The sequence below is a fragment of the Marmota marmota genome, unplaced genomic scaffold, assembly GCF_001458135.2.
Source record: "Marmota marmota marmota unplaced genomic scaffold, marMar, whole genome shotgun sequence".
NCBI classification, from domain to species: Eukaryota; Metazoa; Chordata; class Mammalia; order Rodentia; family Sciuridae; genus Marmota; species Marmota marmota.
This window is the reverse complement of record NW_026000223.1, coordinates 6009810-6027385: the sequence shown is the minus strand read 5'-3', so window position 1 is coordinate 6027385 and position 17576 is coordinate 6009810. Positions and strand designations below refer to the sequence as shown.

Genomic DNA, 17576 nt, shown 5'->3' with positions numbered 1-17576 from the left:
AATTTTTTTTTTTTTTTTTTTTTTTTTGGTACTGGGGACTGAATCCAGGAATGATCTACCACTGAACTACATCCACAGCCTGTTTTATTTTCATTTTGAGACAAAGTCTTGTTAAGCTGCATAGGGCCTCACTAAATTGCTAAACTGGCCTCAAACTTGTGATAGCTCCAACCTCTGCCTCCCCAGTTACTGGGATTATAGGTATGTGTCACTCCACCCCTCAAGAATCTTACTTTTTAATAAATATTAAAATATTTATGAAGAAAAATGAATTGGATTGTTGGATTGTTCTTACTTGTATAATACTCTATATATCTATATATTCAACTACTAGATCAAATATTACTGGCTGGCAATTCTTTCTTTTGATTTTTAAGTATTCAAAACTGGATTTTTCGAACTTTAACCTGTACCAATCCTTTGGATTTGAATCATGACATTATAAGTTCAATTCCCTGAAATTAACTACTAAATGAAAATGCATGTTGAATGCGAAATATCTGAGAATCTGAATGCCAGACTATGTCTTAGGTGAAAGAGAAAAAAGCTGCTGAGATGGAGGTCCCACAGAAATGTTTAATTTCTTAATGAGTGCTAAATAAAATCTGTAATCTCTTAACATTTGGCTAAACTCATCTATTTTGCTGATTTTCCATTTTAATGAGTATTTAGGGAAAAGAAATTCTCAGTTTAATTCTAAAATTTCATTTAAATATTGGGTTGATTTATCAACATGAGTCTAAGTTAAACTTTCAAGCCTTCCCCTCTTGCTGATTGTGATATCTCAGGCTCCCTTGGGGTGACCCAGATGTGAGGGTAACTAATTTATGCATGGGCACAGATGGAGAATTTCATATACAGAAAAAAATGGAGATTGATTAATCCTGTTCTTTAAACTTCATTTTTATCATTATCTAAAAGAAGGAGTTTGAGATATAAATATTATAAACATCAGGTAGTAAGAAACTTTGAGTCAAAAAAAAGCAAAATTTCCAACAAATGAATATATTACTTTAGGTTAATTGCAAGACAAATATCATTAAAAGATAATAGAATTGGGCTGGGGAATGTGGCTCAAGCGGTAGCGTGCTCGCCTGGCATGCATGGGGCGCTGGATTCGATCCTCAGCACCACATAAAAATAAAAAAAATAAAATAAAGATGTTGTGTTCACCAAAAACTAAATATTAAAAAATTATCTCTCTCTCTCTCTCTCTCTCTCTCTCTCTCTCTGTCTCTCTCTTAAAAAAAAGATAATAGAATAGCTGGACATGGTGGTGCACACCTGTAATTCCACTAACCAGGGAGGTTGAAGCTGGATGATAGCAAGTTTGAGGCCAGCCTCAACCACTTGTTGAGACCCTGTCTCAAAAAAAAAAAATAAAATGAAAAAGGGACTGAGGATATAACTCAGTAGAAAAATATCCTTGCTTCAATCTCTGTTAAAAAAAAAGAGGAAGAAAATACAACCTGGATGTTCCTAGTTCTTATAAAATGAGTCACATATTTGCATGACAGTTATGACTGTACATTTTAAATTTTTAATTATATTCTAACACATGTCAAGAAAAAAAGAAAGGAGTATTCTACAAGAATAGAGAAAGACCTTTCTCCATATTTCAAATTCTATGGTAAGAGGATAGAAAGCAAAATGGTGGGTGAATGTGGCTTTGGATTGCTCCATCTATGGAGCTCTTCAGAAGAGCACCTTGAGCCCTTCCCTCTCAACATAACAGACTAAGCCCTTGAACCTAATGTTTTAAGAAAGAATGCCTTAGTAATATTGTGCTATTCTCTAAATATTCTTCCCTCTTAGATATTTGTTTATTCTTCTGATCTTTTCCCTAAATCCCTCCACCCCCTAAGAGGGCTTCTAGTAATAATGCTGCCTTAGTTCTTTCACCTTGCATGTTGGATTTTTCCTGAAAGTGGCAACAAAGTTAGCATAAGCTCAACATTGAAGTCCTGACATCCTTCTAAGACAAAGAGTGTAAAGCAGAAAGGGGCACTTGAGATCAAGTACCAAAGACCAAGAATGAGGCACCAAAAGAGGGTTTATTGGGGAGTGCACCCAGGCGAGGTTCACCTGTCAGCAAAAGGGTGAGGGCCAGGGAAGTCCTGGGCAGGGCAAGGCAAGAACAATGCTATTAAGGGAAAATGAAGGTAGGAGGCCCTACGTCATCTAAATTGCAGCTACCAATAGCAGCTTGGCCAACCTGATTGGGGGATTGTGTCTGTTGCTGGTTGGTCAGGGCTGATTTGAAGTGACAGAATGATTGCTTCTCCCACCAAGAAGCTTGGTGGTTGGGGTCCAGTTGCTATGTCAGCTTCTGATTGGCCATTTTGGGTCTTCTCAGCCAGGTGGAAATTCCCTGCCCACAGCCACCATGAAAGGGGAGGGGGAAGAGAAGCCTCCTGATCTAACAGAGTACCATCCTTTACCTCCAGGCAGTTTACTCATGGGCCAGGAATAGTAGCAAAGAAGAGGAAATGCTTAGGTTGGGATTTGCTTCCAACCCTAATAAAATAACAATGACTAGCACTAGGGAGAAATGAAAAATTCTGAAGAAAATACTAAAACACTTGGCTTCTACTGCTAAAATTTTCCAGCCAAAATTTGCCATTTCTGTGTCTCAGTTTTGTCAGCTATAAAATAAATGTTGAACTAGATGAAACCTGTGACCTTGCAGTTCAATGTGGAAAGATTCTATAAAGTTCAATTCATCCCTGGATCATAAGTCTTTTAGAAAAGAATGAAATAAAGCCAACCAATAAGCTAAACAAGAGGTGTTAGAGAAGCCAAAATATTAATTATTATATTTTTCCTAACAAATGTTTCCCAACCTGCCCAAACTGAAACTGTGATATATGAAGGCATATGAGACAGACTACTAGCCAAGGCCTTTGCCACTATCCAGCTATTTATCAGTAAGTTACTTACCTTGTCTTAACCTCCAGTCCTGACACGTTAGATTTAATGCCTACAGTCTCTTGCAACCCTAAAATATGATGACATAGGATGTACTTCTGTATTACGCTCATGTCTCCAGTTGACTCTCAATGATGATTTCAAGTTCAAAATAAATCTCCTCCACTGTAATTAGAGAGGTAAACAATATTCACAATGACAAAACCAAAGCGTAAGAAAAAAAGGACAAATTTGAATTAAATATATCTATTTTTATCAGGCAAGTGTGTTGTTAAAGATCTAGTTGATCTCAAATTATTAGCTCATTATTTTTTATCAGCTCAAACAATGTCAAACACATAATACACACACACTAAATTTAAGTCAAGTATAATATTTTACATACAGAAAAATGTCTTTAAAAATAGATATGGTATAACTATAATGTTGATAAAATAAAGCCAGACCCCAAATAATAGGAACCATATGATTCAATTTATATAATGATCCAACAGGTAGACGCCATCTCTGATATTAAAGATCAGCATAGAAGGGAGGGTGCAATGACTGAAAAGGAAGTGGTGACACTGGTGATGTTTCAATTCTTGATCTGGCTACTGGATGAGAGTATGTTCATCTCATGAAAATGAATCAATCTGTACACCTGTGACTCGCTCATTTTTCTGGGTGTTTATCAGCTATATTTCTGAGTGTTTATCAGTATATTAAACAGGTAGAAACTTTCATTGATCTATTAAAATTCATACAGGGAAAAAGTGTTCATTTTTTCAAATTTTAGTCACCAGTGATTTTATCAAAACTGATTTGATCATCATTTATCATCAATCCAGAGGGAGCATATGATTACTATTTCCTAATTTTTTTTCCTAAAAATGCAGGCATAAATTACGCAAAAAAAAAAAATTTTAAATGCTTGCCAAAGTGGTGGAATTATGAATAGTTTTCATTTTCTTCTTTATAATTTTCTGTTTTCCAAATTTTCTCTTTCAGAGATGTGTGAATTTTGAATTCATAGAATTTCAAATTCATGTAAAAATAAATTAACAGAATAATTGTGAGATTAGAGGTTTTATTTTGTTAGAAAGTTTTCACATATGGTGGACAGATGGTAGGAAACCACTGAGACCAATTTATTTTCAAGGTGAAAATTACATATTGTTGATGCTTCTTTTCCTCTTCCTAATACAGTATTTTAACAGAAAATGTGGCAAAAGAAAATGTAAGACCATATAATTTTTGGTGCTCCCTATTTTTGTCCATCTATAGAGGGACATACAAAGATTTGCAGACTCATGGAAGCTATTTCCTTACCTCTCTGAAGCATTCATTGAAGAATCCACACTCTCTGTGATTTCACAATTCACTTATTTTGATGGTGCCTAATAACACACTCTTTTTTATGCACGGTACTTGCTTGCTAGAGAATTAGTGATGCCTTATTTTCCTATTTGTTGAGAGGAGTACTGGATACCAAGGATACTTACGGAAAGTTATACTGGGCTACCTGTAGTTGATATTAAATATCTTACTGTATGACTATTTAAATATCTAAACATGAAGGATGTAAATGATTTATGAACTACTACTATGGCTTATCAGCATCAGCCTTTTGACATTCCTTCTCATTTCTCACTTCCTTCTAACTTTGCTCCTCTTTCTTGTACTCCCTTTTATTTATTTATTTTTCTTTGTCTCAGGCTGTGCATGTTGCCGGTAGGTTACACATTTGTAACCTACAGATCAACACTTTGGTCAACATGAACAAGAGTCAAGAGTAGATGATGCTATCTCAAGGAAAGTTTGCACTGGAAACAAACTGCAAAGAAGAATACTCTTTAGAATAATTATGGCCAGTATGATTTTAATATAACACCTTCGTGTTTCAGAGGGGTAGTATACACAATTGTCACATTTGCAAATAACATAATTATATATATTAAGATTTAGAACTCTTACTCACTATGGAAAATAGGCCATTTCTTTATACCCAGGAAATAAACACATATATTCCGAATATTATGGGGTCCCAGAAGCCTGACTAATACACAGAGTGTGAGTGAGTTAGTCAGCTTTTCAACACTGTGATCAAAATACCTGACAAGAACAATTGAGAGGAGAAAGAGTCTATATTGGCTCATGGTTTCAGAGGCTCAGTTCATAGTCACCCAACTCCATTTCTCTGGGCCCAACATGAGGCAGAACATTCTGGCAGAAGTGCACTTTAGAGGGACACTGCCCCATTCATGGCAGCTAGAGGCACAGAGAGAGCACAAGGAGCCAAGGCATGCTCCCATTAACCTAACTTCCTCCAGCAATGCCTCACTTACCTGCAGTTTCCATTCAGTTAGTCCATTCCAATCATTAGTCCATCAGATGGGTTAATCCACTGATTAGGTCATAGCTATCACAACCTAATCATATCCAAATGTCTCCTCTCATATCCAAAACTAGTTTGGATATGTGGCCAAGAAAAGGAGAGCAACGTTTTCATAAAAATGAACAATCACTTAAGATACTTTTACAGATCAATGTACAGATTTGTTTCTTTTATGTCAAAATAGTAGTGATAATGATATTATCAATGATAAAAGTAGTAGCAATGCAGGAAGGCATTCTTATAGTTATTTGAAAATACCAAGTCTTTTAAACACCTTGAAATCTTCTTAGAAGTCTTACATAGTAGTGACTATTATCCCCTCATTTTATATGTGGAAAATAGTAAAGTACACAGGGATTCAGTAATTTGCCAGAGGTCACACATTGAGGGGCAACTGCAGAACTGGGATTTGAACTCAGGCAGTCTGGCTCTCCACACCTGTGCTGTTAGCTATCAGGAAACAAGTCATAAATGAACAGTCTTCTATTTGTCCTGTGAACCTCTTCAAGTTTTGAAGAAAGTAAAAGACATCTCTTCTAGTCCCGCCGCCGCTGCAGCCAACATGGCTGCGCTCAGGAGCCCGGGAGGCGGCCGCTGCTGAGCCGCCCGTCGCCCCTGGCCCCAACCTGCCCAGCACCGGCCCATGGCCCCCGCCGCCTGGCGGCTCCCGGCGCGCTAAGGCTGCCGCCCGGGCGCTCGCCTGCCTTGGGGAGGCCGGGCGCTGTCCGGCGGGGCGGAGCGGCGCGGCCCGCCACCATGGAGCCCCAGCGCCAGGAGCTGCTCGCCCAGTGTCAGCAGAGCCTGGCCCAGGCCATGACGGAGGTGGAAGCCGTGCTCGGACTGCTCGAGGCCGCGGGAGCGCTGAGCCCTGGCGAGCGGCGGCAGCTGGACGAGGAGGCGGGAGGCGCCAAGGCGGAGCTGCTGCTCAAGCTGCTCCTGGCCAAGGAGCAGGACCACTTCCAGGACCTGCACGCGGCGCTGGAGAAGTCGCAGCCTCTCCTGCTGCCCATTCTCTACCTGAACGGCGTCGTCTGGCCGCCGCAGCCCGCCGAGGGCGCGGGCTCCACCTACAGTGTCCTGTCCATCATGCCCTCGGACTCAGAGAGCAGCAGCTCCCTCAGCAGTGTGGGCACCACTGGGAAGGCGCCGTCCCCGCTGCCCCTCCTCACCGACCCGCAGGCGAATGAGAAGGTGGAGAACCTGTCCATTCAGCTGCGGCTGATGACACGCGAGAGGAATGAGCTGCGCAAACGCCTGGCCTTTGCGACCCATGGGACGACCTTTGATAAGAGGCCCTACCACAGACTGAATCCTGACTAGGAGAGGCTGAAGATCCAGTGTGTGCGGGCCATGTCGGACCTGCAGAGTCTCCAGAACCAGCACACCAATGCCTTGAAGAGGTGCGAGGAGGTGGCCAAGGAGACCGACTTCTACCACACACTCCACAGCCGGCTCCTGAGTGACCAGACTCAGCTGAAGGATGATGTGGACATGCTGAGGCGGGAGAACGGGCAGCTGCTGCGGGAGCGGAACCTACTGCAGCAGTCCTGGGAAGACATGAAGCGGCTCCATGAAGAGGACCAGAAGGAGATCGGAGACCTCCGGGCGCAGCCGCAGCAGGTGCTGAAGCACAACGGGTCATCAGAGATCCTCAACAAGCTGTACGACACGGCCATGGACAAGCTGGAGGGGGTCAAGAAGGACTACGACGCCCTGCGGAAGCGGTACAGCGAGAAGGTCGCCATTCACAACTCAGACCTGAGCCGCCTGGAGCAGCTGGGCGAGGACAACCAGTGCCTGCTGAAGCAGACGGAGATGCTGACCCAGCAGAGGGACACGGCCATCCAGCTGCAGCACCAGTGCGCCCTGTCCCTGAGGAGGTTCGAGGCCATTCACCATGAGCTGAACAAGGCCACAGCCCAGAACAAGGACCTGCAGTGGGAGATGGAGCTGCTCCAGGCAGAGCTGATGGAGCTGAGGACCACGCAGGTCAAAACCGCAAAGGAGTCGGAGAAGTACAAGGAGGAGCAGGACGCGGTGTGCAGCGAGTATAATAAGCTTATCATGAGCGAGCGTGACCAGGTCATCTCTGAGCTGGACAAGCTGCAGACCGAGGTGGAGCTGGCCGAGTCCAAGCTCAAGAGCAGCACATCTGAGAAGAAGGCGGCCAGCGAGGAGATGGAGGCACTGCGGCAGATCAAACACACGGTTACAATGGATGCTGGGAGGGCCAACAAGGAGGTGGAGATCCTTCCAAAGCAGTGCAAGGCTCAGTGCCAGGAGCTGAAGGAAGCCCTGCAGGAGGCCGATGTGGCCGAGTGCCGCTGGGGCTGGGCCTTCCAGGAGCGGTACAAGATTGTGTCGGAGCCCGACAGCATCTGGACACTGTGTGACAACCTGCGGCAGGAGCGAGACCCGGCAGTGAGTGAGCCGGCTGAGGCCCTGCGCAGCCTGGATGACACTGGGAAACAGAAGAACCACGTCAGCCGGGAGCTTAAGGAGCTCAAAGAGCAGATGGAATCCCAGTTGGAGAAGGAGGCCCGGTTCCGGCAGCTGATGGCCCACAGCTCCCATGACTCATTACAGATTCCATGGAATGGGAAACAGAAGTCATCGAGTTTGAAAGGGAGACGGAGGATTTTGACTTGAAGGCACTTAGGTTTGACATGGCAGAAGGTGTGAATGAGCCTTGTTTCCCAGGGGACTGTGGCATATTTGTCACGAAAGTGGACAAAGGAAGCATTGCTGATGGCCGCTTAAGGGTCAATGACTGGCTGCTGAGAATCAACAATGTGGACCTCATCAAGGACAAGAAGCAGGCCATCAAGGCCCTCCTCAATGGAGAGGGGGCCATCAACATGGTCATGTGGTGGAGGAAGTCCCTGGATGGGAAGGTGGTCACACCCCTGCACATAAACCTCAGTGGACAGAAAGACAGCGGCATCAGTCTGGAGAGTGGAGTGTATGCTGCTGCTGTGGTACCTGGAAGTCCTGCTACCAAAGAAGGGTCCCTCGCTGTGGGAGACAGGATTGTGGCGATCAATGGCATTGCACTGGACAACAAGTCCCTGAATGAATGTGAATCTCTGTTGCGTAGTTGCCAGGACTCCTTGACCCTCTCCCTCCTGAAGGTGTTCCCTCATGGAGCGGCCAGAACATCTTTGAAAACATCAAGGACTCTGATAAGATGCTGAGTCTTCGGACCCATGGCCTGGAGGCCCAGGCTCATCACAAGCGGAACTTGATGCAGCACCACAGCTCCACGCAGACGGAGCTCTTCTGTGCTGGGCTGGAAGACAGGAAGGAGCCAGGGTCTCCCCGAGGCAGCACCTCCTTTCTACACAACCGTTCCCTGGGGGCCCCTTTCCAGTCTCCCCCCAGACCTGTCCCAGTACCTCTGAGCGCAGCCTGAGCTCCTTCCACTCCGATGCCTCTGGGGAACGTGGCTAAGGGCTGGTGGACATGCGGAGCAGGCGGCCCCTGCTGCCATTTGAGACCGAGGTGGGCCCCTGTGGGGTGGTGGATGCTCCTCTGGACAAGGTGGATGCTGAGGGCTCCAACCGCGGTGCGACCTGGCCCAAGGCCGGTGCTCCGCTCCACAGCAGGGCCGGAGCTCTCCGTTTACAAGAAGCCAAAGCAAAGAAAGTCTATCTTTGACCCAAAGACTTTTAAACGTCCCCAGACGCTCCCCAAAATAGACTGTTTGCTCCCAGGCCCTGGGCCTATTCACTTCCCCCCAGCCCTCCAAGAGGATGGGGCCTCTGACACCCCCAAAGCCCCCCAGGAGAAGCGACTCCATCAAGTTCCAGCAGACTGGAAACCAGTTCTGAGTCAGAAGCCACACTGGTGGGCAGCTCTCCATCTACCAGCCCACCAGGTGCCCTGCCCCCGGACACTGACCTCGGAGAACCTATGCATGCATCACCCCCTCGCAAGGCCAGGGTCCCCATCGCCTCCAGCTACTACCCTGAATGGAATGGGGATTCCTCCTACCTGCCAGCCAAGAAGTTCTTTGATGAGGACCTCTCTTCCCAGAAGGCAGATGAGCTGGGGCAGAAGCGCCGCCAGCCAAAGTCTGCGCCTAGTTATCGGCCCAAGCTTGCTCGGGTAGTGATTCCTGCTCAATTCCTGAAGGAGCAGAAGTGCATCCCAGCTAGTGGAGAGCTCTCCCCCGAGGTGCAGGAGTGGTCCCCTTACTCACCAGGGCATTCCAGCCGGCATGGGAACCCCCCCACACACACACGCTCTACCTCAACAGGCCATTCGTGGGAACTGTTCCCGGAGCATGACTCCTAGCACTGCTGTGAGCTCCATCCCGCGGAACCCCATTTACACTGTGCGCAGCCATAGGGTTGGCCCCTGTGCCCCGAGATGCTGGCCCCCAGGGCTTGCCTCCCAGTGTCCAGCACCAGGGCCGCCTGAGCCTGGACCTCAGCCACAGGGCCAGCAGTGACAATGCTGAGATGAGAGCCTCCCATTGGTCCAACTCGCTGCCTTCCAGCGCCTGCCTCCGGTCTTCCAGTAACTTGCAGTTCAAGGCAGAACACATTAAGATCCCATTAACGCCGAGGTACCCTCGGTCTGTCATGGGCTCTGACAGAGGTTCATTGTCACATTCCGAATGCAGCACCCCTCCACAGTCGCCCCTCAACATTGACACCCTGTCCACTTGTAGCCAGTCCCAGACCTCTGCCTCTACATTGCCCAGGATTGCTGTCAACCCTGCATCCCTCGAGGAACAGAGGAAGGAGAGGCCTTACATGGAGGAACCACGCCATGTGAAGGTACAGAAGGGCTCAGAGCCCTTGGGCATCTTCATTGTGAGTGGAGAGAAGGGTGGCATCTACGTCTCCAAAGTGACCACGGGCAGCATTGCCCACCAGGCTGGCTTTGAGTATGGGGACCAGTTACTTGAGTTCAATGGCATTAACCTGCAGAGTGCCACAGAGCAGCAGGTCCGGCTCATCATAGGGCAGCAGTGTGACACCATCACCATCCTGGCCCAGTACAACCCACATATGCACCAGCTTGGCAGCTACTCCTGCTCCAGGTCCCACCTGGACCCTGCCGGTGCCCATGCCACTCTCCAGGGCAGTGGTAGCACCACCCCAGAGCACCCCTCTGTCATTGATCCGCTCATGGAGCAGGATGAGGGTTCTGGCACACCCCCAGCCAAGCAGAGCACCCCCTGCTCCAGGATCATGGGAGATGCCAACAAGAAGACCCCGGAACCACGCATTGTCTTCATCAAGAAGTCCCAACTGGACTTTGGAGTGCATTTGTGTGGTGGGAACCTGCACGGGGTGTTTGTGGCCGAAGTAGAGGATGACAGTCCTGCCAGGGGTCCCGATGGCCTGGTGCCAGGGGACCTGATCCTCGAGTATGGCAACCTGGATGTGAGCCAATAAGATGGTGGAGGAGGTCTATGTGGAGATGCTGAAGCCCAAAGACAGTGTCCGCCTGAAGGTGCAGTACTGCCCAGAGGAGTTCACCAGGATCAAGGGCCTGCCTGGTGACAGCTTCTACATCAGGGCCCTGTATGACCGGCTGGCGGAGGTGGAGCATGAGCTGAGCTTTAGGAAGGACGACATTCTCTACGTGGACGACACCTTGCCCCAGGGCACGTTCGGGTCCTGGATGGCGTGGCAGCTGGATGAGAACACCCAGAAGATCCAGCGTGGGCAGATTCCCAGCAAATATGTGATGGACCAAGAATTCTCCAGGAGGCTCAGCATGTCTGAGGTCAAAGATGACAGTAGCGCCGCCAAGACGCTGTCAGCAGCCGCTCGCCCGTCCTTCTTTCGAAGGAAGCACAAGCACAAACGCAATGGGTCCAAAGACAGGAAAGACCTCCTGGCCTTGGACACCTTCTCCAACGACTCCCTCCCGCTCTTTGAAGATTCAGTGAGTCTGGCCTATCAGCGGGTCCAGAAGGTGGACTGCACCTCTCTGAGGCCTGTCCTGATTCTGGGGCCTCTGCTGGATGCGGTGAAGGAAATGCTGATAAACGAGGCTCCTGGCAAGTTCTGCAGATGCCAGTTGGAGGTGATGAAGGCCTCCCAGCAGGCCATTGAGCGGGGCGTTAAAGACTGCCTGTTTGTCGACTACAAGCGGAGGAGTGGCCATTTTGATGTGACCACGGTGGCTTCAATAAAGGAGATCACAGAAAAGAACCGACACTGCCTCCTGGACGTCGCTCCCCACGCCATCGAGCGCCTGCACCACATGCACATCTACCCTATCGTCATCTTCATCCACTATAAGAGTGCCAAGCACATCAAGGAGCAGAGAGACCCCATCTACCTGAGGGACAAGGTGACACAGAGGCATTCCAAAAAGCAGCTCGAGACAGCTCAGAAGATTGAACAGGAGTACAGCAGGTACTTCACAGGGGTCGTCCAGGGAGGAGCCCTGTCAAGCATTTGCACTCAGATCTTGGCAACCGTCAATCAAGAACAAAGTAAAGTCCTGTGGATCCCTGCCTGCCCGCTCTAGGGGAAGTGGGCACCAGGAGGCCGCTGGACCGGCCCACTGGTGGGGAGACCAGCTCGCTCTTCTCCAGCAACTGAAAACAGAGATGGGCCTGTTTAAGGACATGCAGGGGAAGAATCCAGAACCAGGACTCCAGAAGCCCCTCCTTTGTAGACAGAGGGGGTTGGCAGCTAGGATCTGGGCCCAGGCCAGCAGACTGCTCCTCTCACATGTGCTTTAAGACAAAACAAAGCAGAAAACGCAAAAGATTTGATAGAGGGGTACAACACCCACCTTCCTATAGCCAGCCAATCAGTGATGCTGCACAGAGAGCCTTTTAGATCACAAGTTTACAAGCCTTTTCTAAGTTCTGGTGGTTATGTTTACGAGGACGCCCCATGCTGCTGGTGCCCACCCCACCCCTTCCGCCCCCTGTTGCTTTTGTTCCCCAAATGACCCTGGAACATCACGGGGTTGGGGGGTGGGGTGGGCTGCCCGCCTCAGGAGGTTCTTGTCAGTGGGACCAGAGCTTCAGCAGACTCCCTGCTCCTCAGAGGCGGTACCTCTCCTGGAAGGACTTTGTCACTTCAGGTACTCAGACTGCTGGAGATGGCAGAACCAGTGCCTGGGTGGGGTCAACTCACCAGCGCTGTGTTTTCCTCCCATACCCGGGAGGGCAGCTTGGGCATCCTCACACACTCGCCTCTTGGCCTTTCCCTCCTGTTTCTCCACCCCCCAAGCGCACATCGGTCTCTTCTCCAGCTGTATTTGTTATTTAAACATTCTGTCTGGTCCATCATGTCCCCGTCTGTCTCAGCCACAGGGCTGGGTCCTAGGCAGGGTGTCAAGCAAGGGTGGCCGTGTGCCATGGCTCCCCTCGAAGTTCTGAGAGCCCCGTCGGCCTTTTTCAGCTTCGTGGAGCAGGGCAGGTGCATCCGTTCTTTTGGATGTGAAAACATTCACGTTTCAGATGTTTGAATGAGAGCTTGTAGGGGGAGTTTAATGGTTAGCTTAGCCACTATTGAATATCTAAAAAGAAAACCTGCGACCTTGTTCATCTTGGTCCCAGGGCTCACAGCATGGGCCTGACTTTGGCCTTTGTCGAGTTACTTTGGGCTCAGTTGGGCTTCTCTTGTTTTCTTTCCTTTGCACTTCCCATGCCGGGCGAATCTGGCTGAAGATTTGATGTGGTTCCTCCTTAAATGGTGTGTCCTGTTAATAGGTACTGTACCGGGCTCCACGTAAGTGTCCTTGGGGTAGGACCTATATTTTAATACTGTTCCTAACATTTCATTTTAATAGCAAGGTGTCTTTGATTTGATTCTTTGTAACTCTAGAAACTAGATTGTAGTTTAGTCATTACTGACAATTTTTTTTTTAAAGGGATATATTTTCTTGCACAGCTGTTCAAAAGAGAAACAAGTCTTAGTCCTCAGTGCTGTCCTTTGTTTTCCAGGTATAAGTTTTCTGGCTCAGACAACTGAGAAAAAGTGTAGACCATTCTCGAGGCATTGCTTGCATGCTGTTTTTCTACGTTGCAGGCAGATCGGGCTGTGATGGGCGGTGTGCAGGCAGGTACGGATCTGACAGCCTGGGATGTTCTGTACTAAAATATTACTTTGTATCAAAAAGTTTTAGTACAAAATAAAGTTCAATTTCAGTAAAAAAAAAGAAAGAAAGTAAAAGTCATTATATCACATTCAGAGAAAAGTCTTCACCATTATTCCTCTATTGCTTTGATCTCAGAGGACTTCTGTCTTCATGTTTATGACACCCAGATAGCTCATAGAGAGAACTGTGTCCTTATGTAACTATAAGGTAAATGTCAATTTGCCAATAGAAACAACCTCCTTCACAGACTGAAGGTTATAAAATACCACCCTGAGTTGGGAAGAAAGAGCTGTCAGAAAGCTAAGGGATTTGTTCAAGTATTGAGTGGATGAGGAAATTAAGCTGCTCAGCACTGTGTCTCTTGGTGGCTGGTATTCTGTGATTAACAGTTTGAGCAGCAATAGTTTGGTTTCAGCCTTTCTTCCTGATTGATGTTGGGTGTTTGACTCATACCTGTTCTAAGTCCTGACTACTGAATATTTAGAATATGAATATGGAACCATTTCAAGAGAAAAGAGGGGGAAAGTGACATCTACAGATAACTGTGAGAATATTTTAGGATGGTGCTTATTCAACTTTAATGTGCGTATGAATCATTGGGGATCTTATTAATATGCAGAGAGTCTGATATCATAGGTATGACAAATTACAAATATGACTGCAATTCTTTATTTCTCCTTATGTCCATGTCCTTTGAAATGTGACTTTGTAGCTCCTAACAAAGGATAAACTATTTGCTTTCTACTCAAGTGTTTATTACCCTGTGACTTGCTTTGATCAATAGAATATGGAGGAAATCACACCATAACATGCTTTGGCCATTTTCTTGCTTGGCATTTTACAACTAGAATGGAATAAGGCCAAGCCAGCCTCCTGGAGGATAAAAGGCCACTTGTAGGAGAACCCAAGTGCCTCGACTTAGAGTCAAACAGCATCTAGAATCAGAGCTGTCCGCTCACTGTAATAGATGTAAGAAATCAGCCTAGGCCAGAAGAGTCTCCCAGCCAATCCATATTCTTGTTAACAATTATATATGGTTGCTCTTTAAACCACTGTATTTTGTGCTGACTGGTTACACAGTGATAGTTTACACACAGTGATAGGTCTAGATTAGGCCTGCTATTTTACATCTCTAAAAGGTCAGAGGTAATGCTGATGCTACTGATTTGTGGACCACCCTGAATAGCAAGCCTCCCAAACAGGAGGTAGGAAAGTATACAGTCCATGTACCAAATCTGGTCTGTAGCCTGTTTTTGTATGACTAATTTTTTAAGAATGGGTTTTATATTCTCAAAAGGAAAGGAGGAGGGGAAAGAAAAAAAGAGAAGGAGGAAGAAATAGTCATAGAGTATGTAGCCTGCAAATCTCAAAATATTTATTATCTTACATTTAAAAAAAAAACTTTGATGCAACTTCATTCCAGTATGTAGTAAGAAATGTTTAGTCTATGAGATCAGAGTGAACTTTTGAGTCTCTAGATGGATTCCGGATTATGCATTCAGCTTTATATATCCTAGACATCTAGATGTAGAAGATGCTCAACACATGTTGGAGAGTTGACAAAATACTGACTGAATGAACATAGCTGTTTTCCTGGACTAACTTTCGGGAAGTCATTCATATCACCATGTGTTCCCAATGCTGATAGGAGAGCAATACTGGCCACTCTCTGTCTGGAACATTCATGACATAACTTCTACTTCAATGATACTTCTATGGCAAAGGTTCAACCCCCCTGAAGCTCCCATAATCTAGGAAAGAACTTTGCTTAAGTGCCACATCTTTGCTAAACTGGCCCTCTTAATAGGTTTTAGCACCTCCTTGAAATTCTCTGGACAATCCTACTCTCCTACTATTAAATCATGGTTAAGAGTTTAAAGACAGCAGAGATGAAGGCCAGGACTAAAGTCAGAAGTAAAGTGGAGGAAAGGATATGTTACTGCAGAAAATGGTAAAGGGGATGAGGCACAACGTGATACTGATGAATTTTCCATTTTAGTGAAATATAGTGTGTGTATATATGTATTTATGTACACATACACATACACACACACACACAGAGTAGTACCTTGATATTCTCCAAGGATTTGTTCCAGGACTTCCTGCAGACAGTCAAATACACAAATGCTCAAGTCCCTTACATAAAAATGGCATAAAATTTGCATTTCCCCCTGTACACTTTAAATCTTTAATTTGATAGTTAAAGATTTCTAAATTACTTATAATATTTATTACCTAAGTGCTTTGAAATCACTCTTATACTGTATTGTTTAGGAATGACAATGACAAGGAAAAAATTTGTACAGGTTCAGTACAAATTTTTCCTGAATATTTTTGAGCCACAGTTGTTTGAATCTCCAGAGACAAAACCTGCAGACATGGAGAGCCCCTTATATATCGCAGTAATTTCAGTTACCTAGAAATTAAACACGAAACCACGTGAGGTTTGTAAACCTAAATTCAGTACTTACAATGATTTTAAACCCTGTCCTTTCAACTTCTTTTGTATTATTATACCACATAAATACCACACCACGACAATCTTTTTTCTAGTTCTAGAAGCCAATAACATTAATGTGAAGCTTAGCGGATAGTCTCACTCAAAAACTAAGAGACTAAAATTTTCCCTGTGGAAGAAGAAGAGGGTGGATTTAGGAAAAGGCACTTTCTATGCCCAGTTTTTCTCATCTACAAAAGGGAGTCACCAAGGATCCTCCTCCCTTCCTCCTTGGCTTTAAATTTGTGTGTACTCAGAGCATGTTCAATAAATGCCAGCTGCTATCGGTGTATTACTGCTCCTTTTGTCCTTTTTCTCCCAAACCCAGCCCTATGAGGATATATTGAATTCTGCCTGAGCCTTGAGAAATTGTTTGTAGTAGCACTAATGGTCATTTCTCTGTCCTTAGAAAATACCCAATTATTGGATTGGATCTATGTCTTGAGTGTCCTCAGCACTGACTGGGAATATGCTTAAACTGTGGCATCTGGACTCCTCCTTGGGCTGCTTAGTGAGCATTCATCTGTTCAGTTGTAACAACTGCCCCCTCTGCTCCAAGTTCTTCACGTTAATGAACACATGCATCAAAATGGTAGGGGGAATTGTAGCTAAATCCACTTGGTATTTAATTAGCTTAGCGCCCTGTGACTGGGTAATGTGACCGCATTTGAGAAAAGTAAGTAGGTGTTTTATTTTATTTTGGTTTTGCTTGCTTTTTATTTGTATGCAGAAATACCACCTTGTTCAGGAAAAGCACCGAGAGTGAATGTCATTAGTGGGCATGTGTGCCTGTGGAGGAGGACTGAGGAAAAGTGCTCAGCAGGAAGGGTCTCTGGTTTCCATGGAAACAAATATAGCAACCTGGCCATCTTATTTGGGTCTGTACTTTTAAGGAATTTCATTCTTAACTGGGCTCCAAAATTCCCTGAGAGAGAAGTACAGAATTAATTTATGTACATTATAGGCTTTTCTATTTCTCCAAACATCAAAGCTAGCTGAGCAGAGCAGAAGTAAAGATTAAGTATTTGGTGAAGCATGGGGGGCAACGTATGAATCTACCATTCCATTGGGAACAATAATATCTTATTGTATAAAAAGCCAGAGTGAAGAGTGGAGTGAGATACCGAACTTTAGAAATCGAGATCATCTGCCAACTTTTCACTCTCTTGATCTGCTTTCCCTCACTCCACTTCCCTCCCCAAATTTATCATCATCCCTCACATTGTATTATTGAGCACATAACTTTCATCTGATCTTGTCATCATTTTCCTGTAGTTGAGTAAATTACTTATCATTCTTTTATTTTTCATGTTTCATCCCATTTCATCATATATTTAATGAGATTTAAAATATATATATACATATACATTTATGTATATACGTGTGTGTGTGTGTATATATATATATATATTTATTAATATATATATATATATTTATTAATATATATAATATATATATATATTTCAAGTAGCTAGGCATGGTGGCACAAGTCTGTAATCTCAGAGACTTGGGAAGGTGAGAATCACAAATTCAAAGCCAGCCTCAGCAACTAATCAGAGCCCTAAGCAACTTAGGGAGAACCTATCTCAAAATAAAAAGAACTGGGATGTTGCTCAGTGATTAAGTGCCTCTGGGTTCAATCCCTGAAATATCTATCTATCTATCTATCTATCTATCTATCTATCTATATCT

At 45.5% G+C, this 17576-nt stretch overlaps 1 protein-coding gene across 1 annotated transcript; it reads left to right on the top strand.

The window, feature by feature from the left end:
• The first annotated feature begins 5585 nt into the window (after positions 1 to 5585).
• LOC107155381 (disks large homolog 5-like) lies at positions 5586 to 13155 on the top strand. The gene is given in 11 exon segments (XM_048792750.1): positions 5586 to 7883; positions 7886 to 8443; positions 8446 to 8646; positions 8649 to 8890; positions 8892 to 9035; positions 9037 to 9113; positions 9115 to 9544; positions 9547 to 9583; positions 9586 to 9667; positions 9669 to 10704; positions 10706 to 13155. Coding segments are annotated over 11 exon segments (5724 nt in total). The 5' UTR covers positions 5586 to 6061; the 3' UTR covers positions 11801 to 13155.
• Positions 13156 to 17576: the final 4421 nt, after the last annotated feature.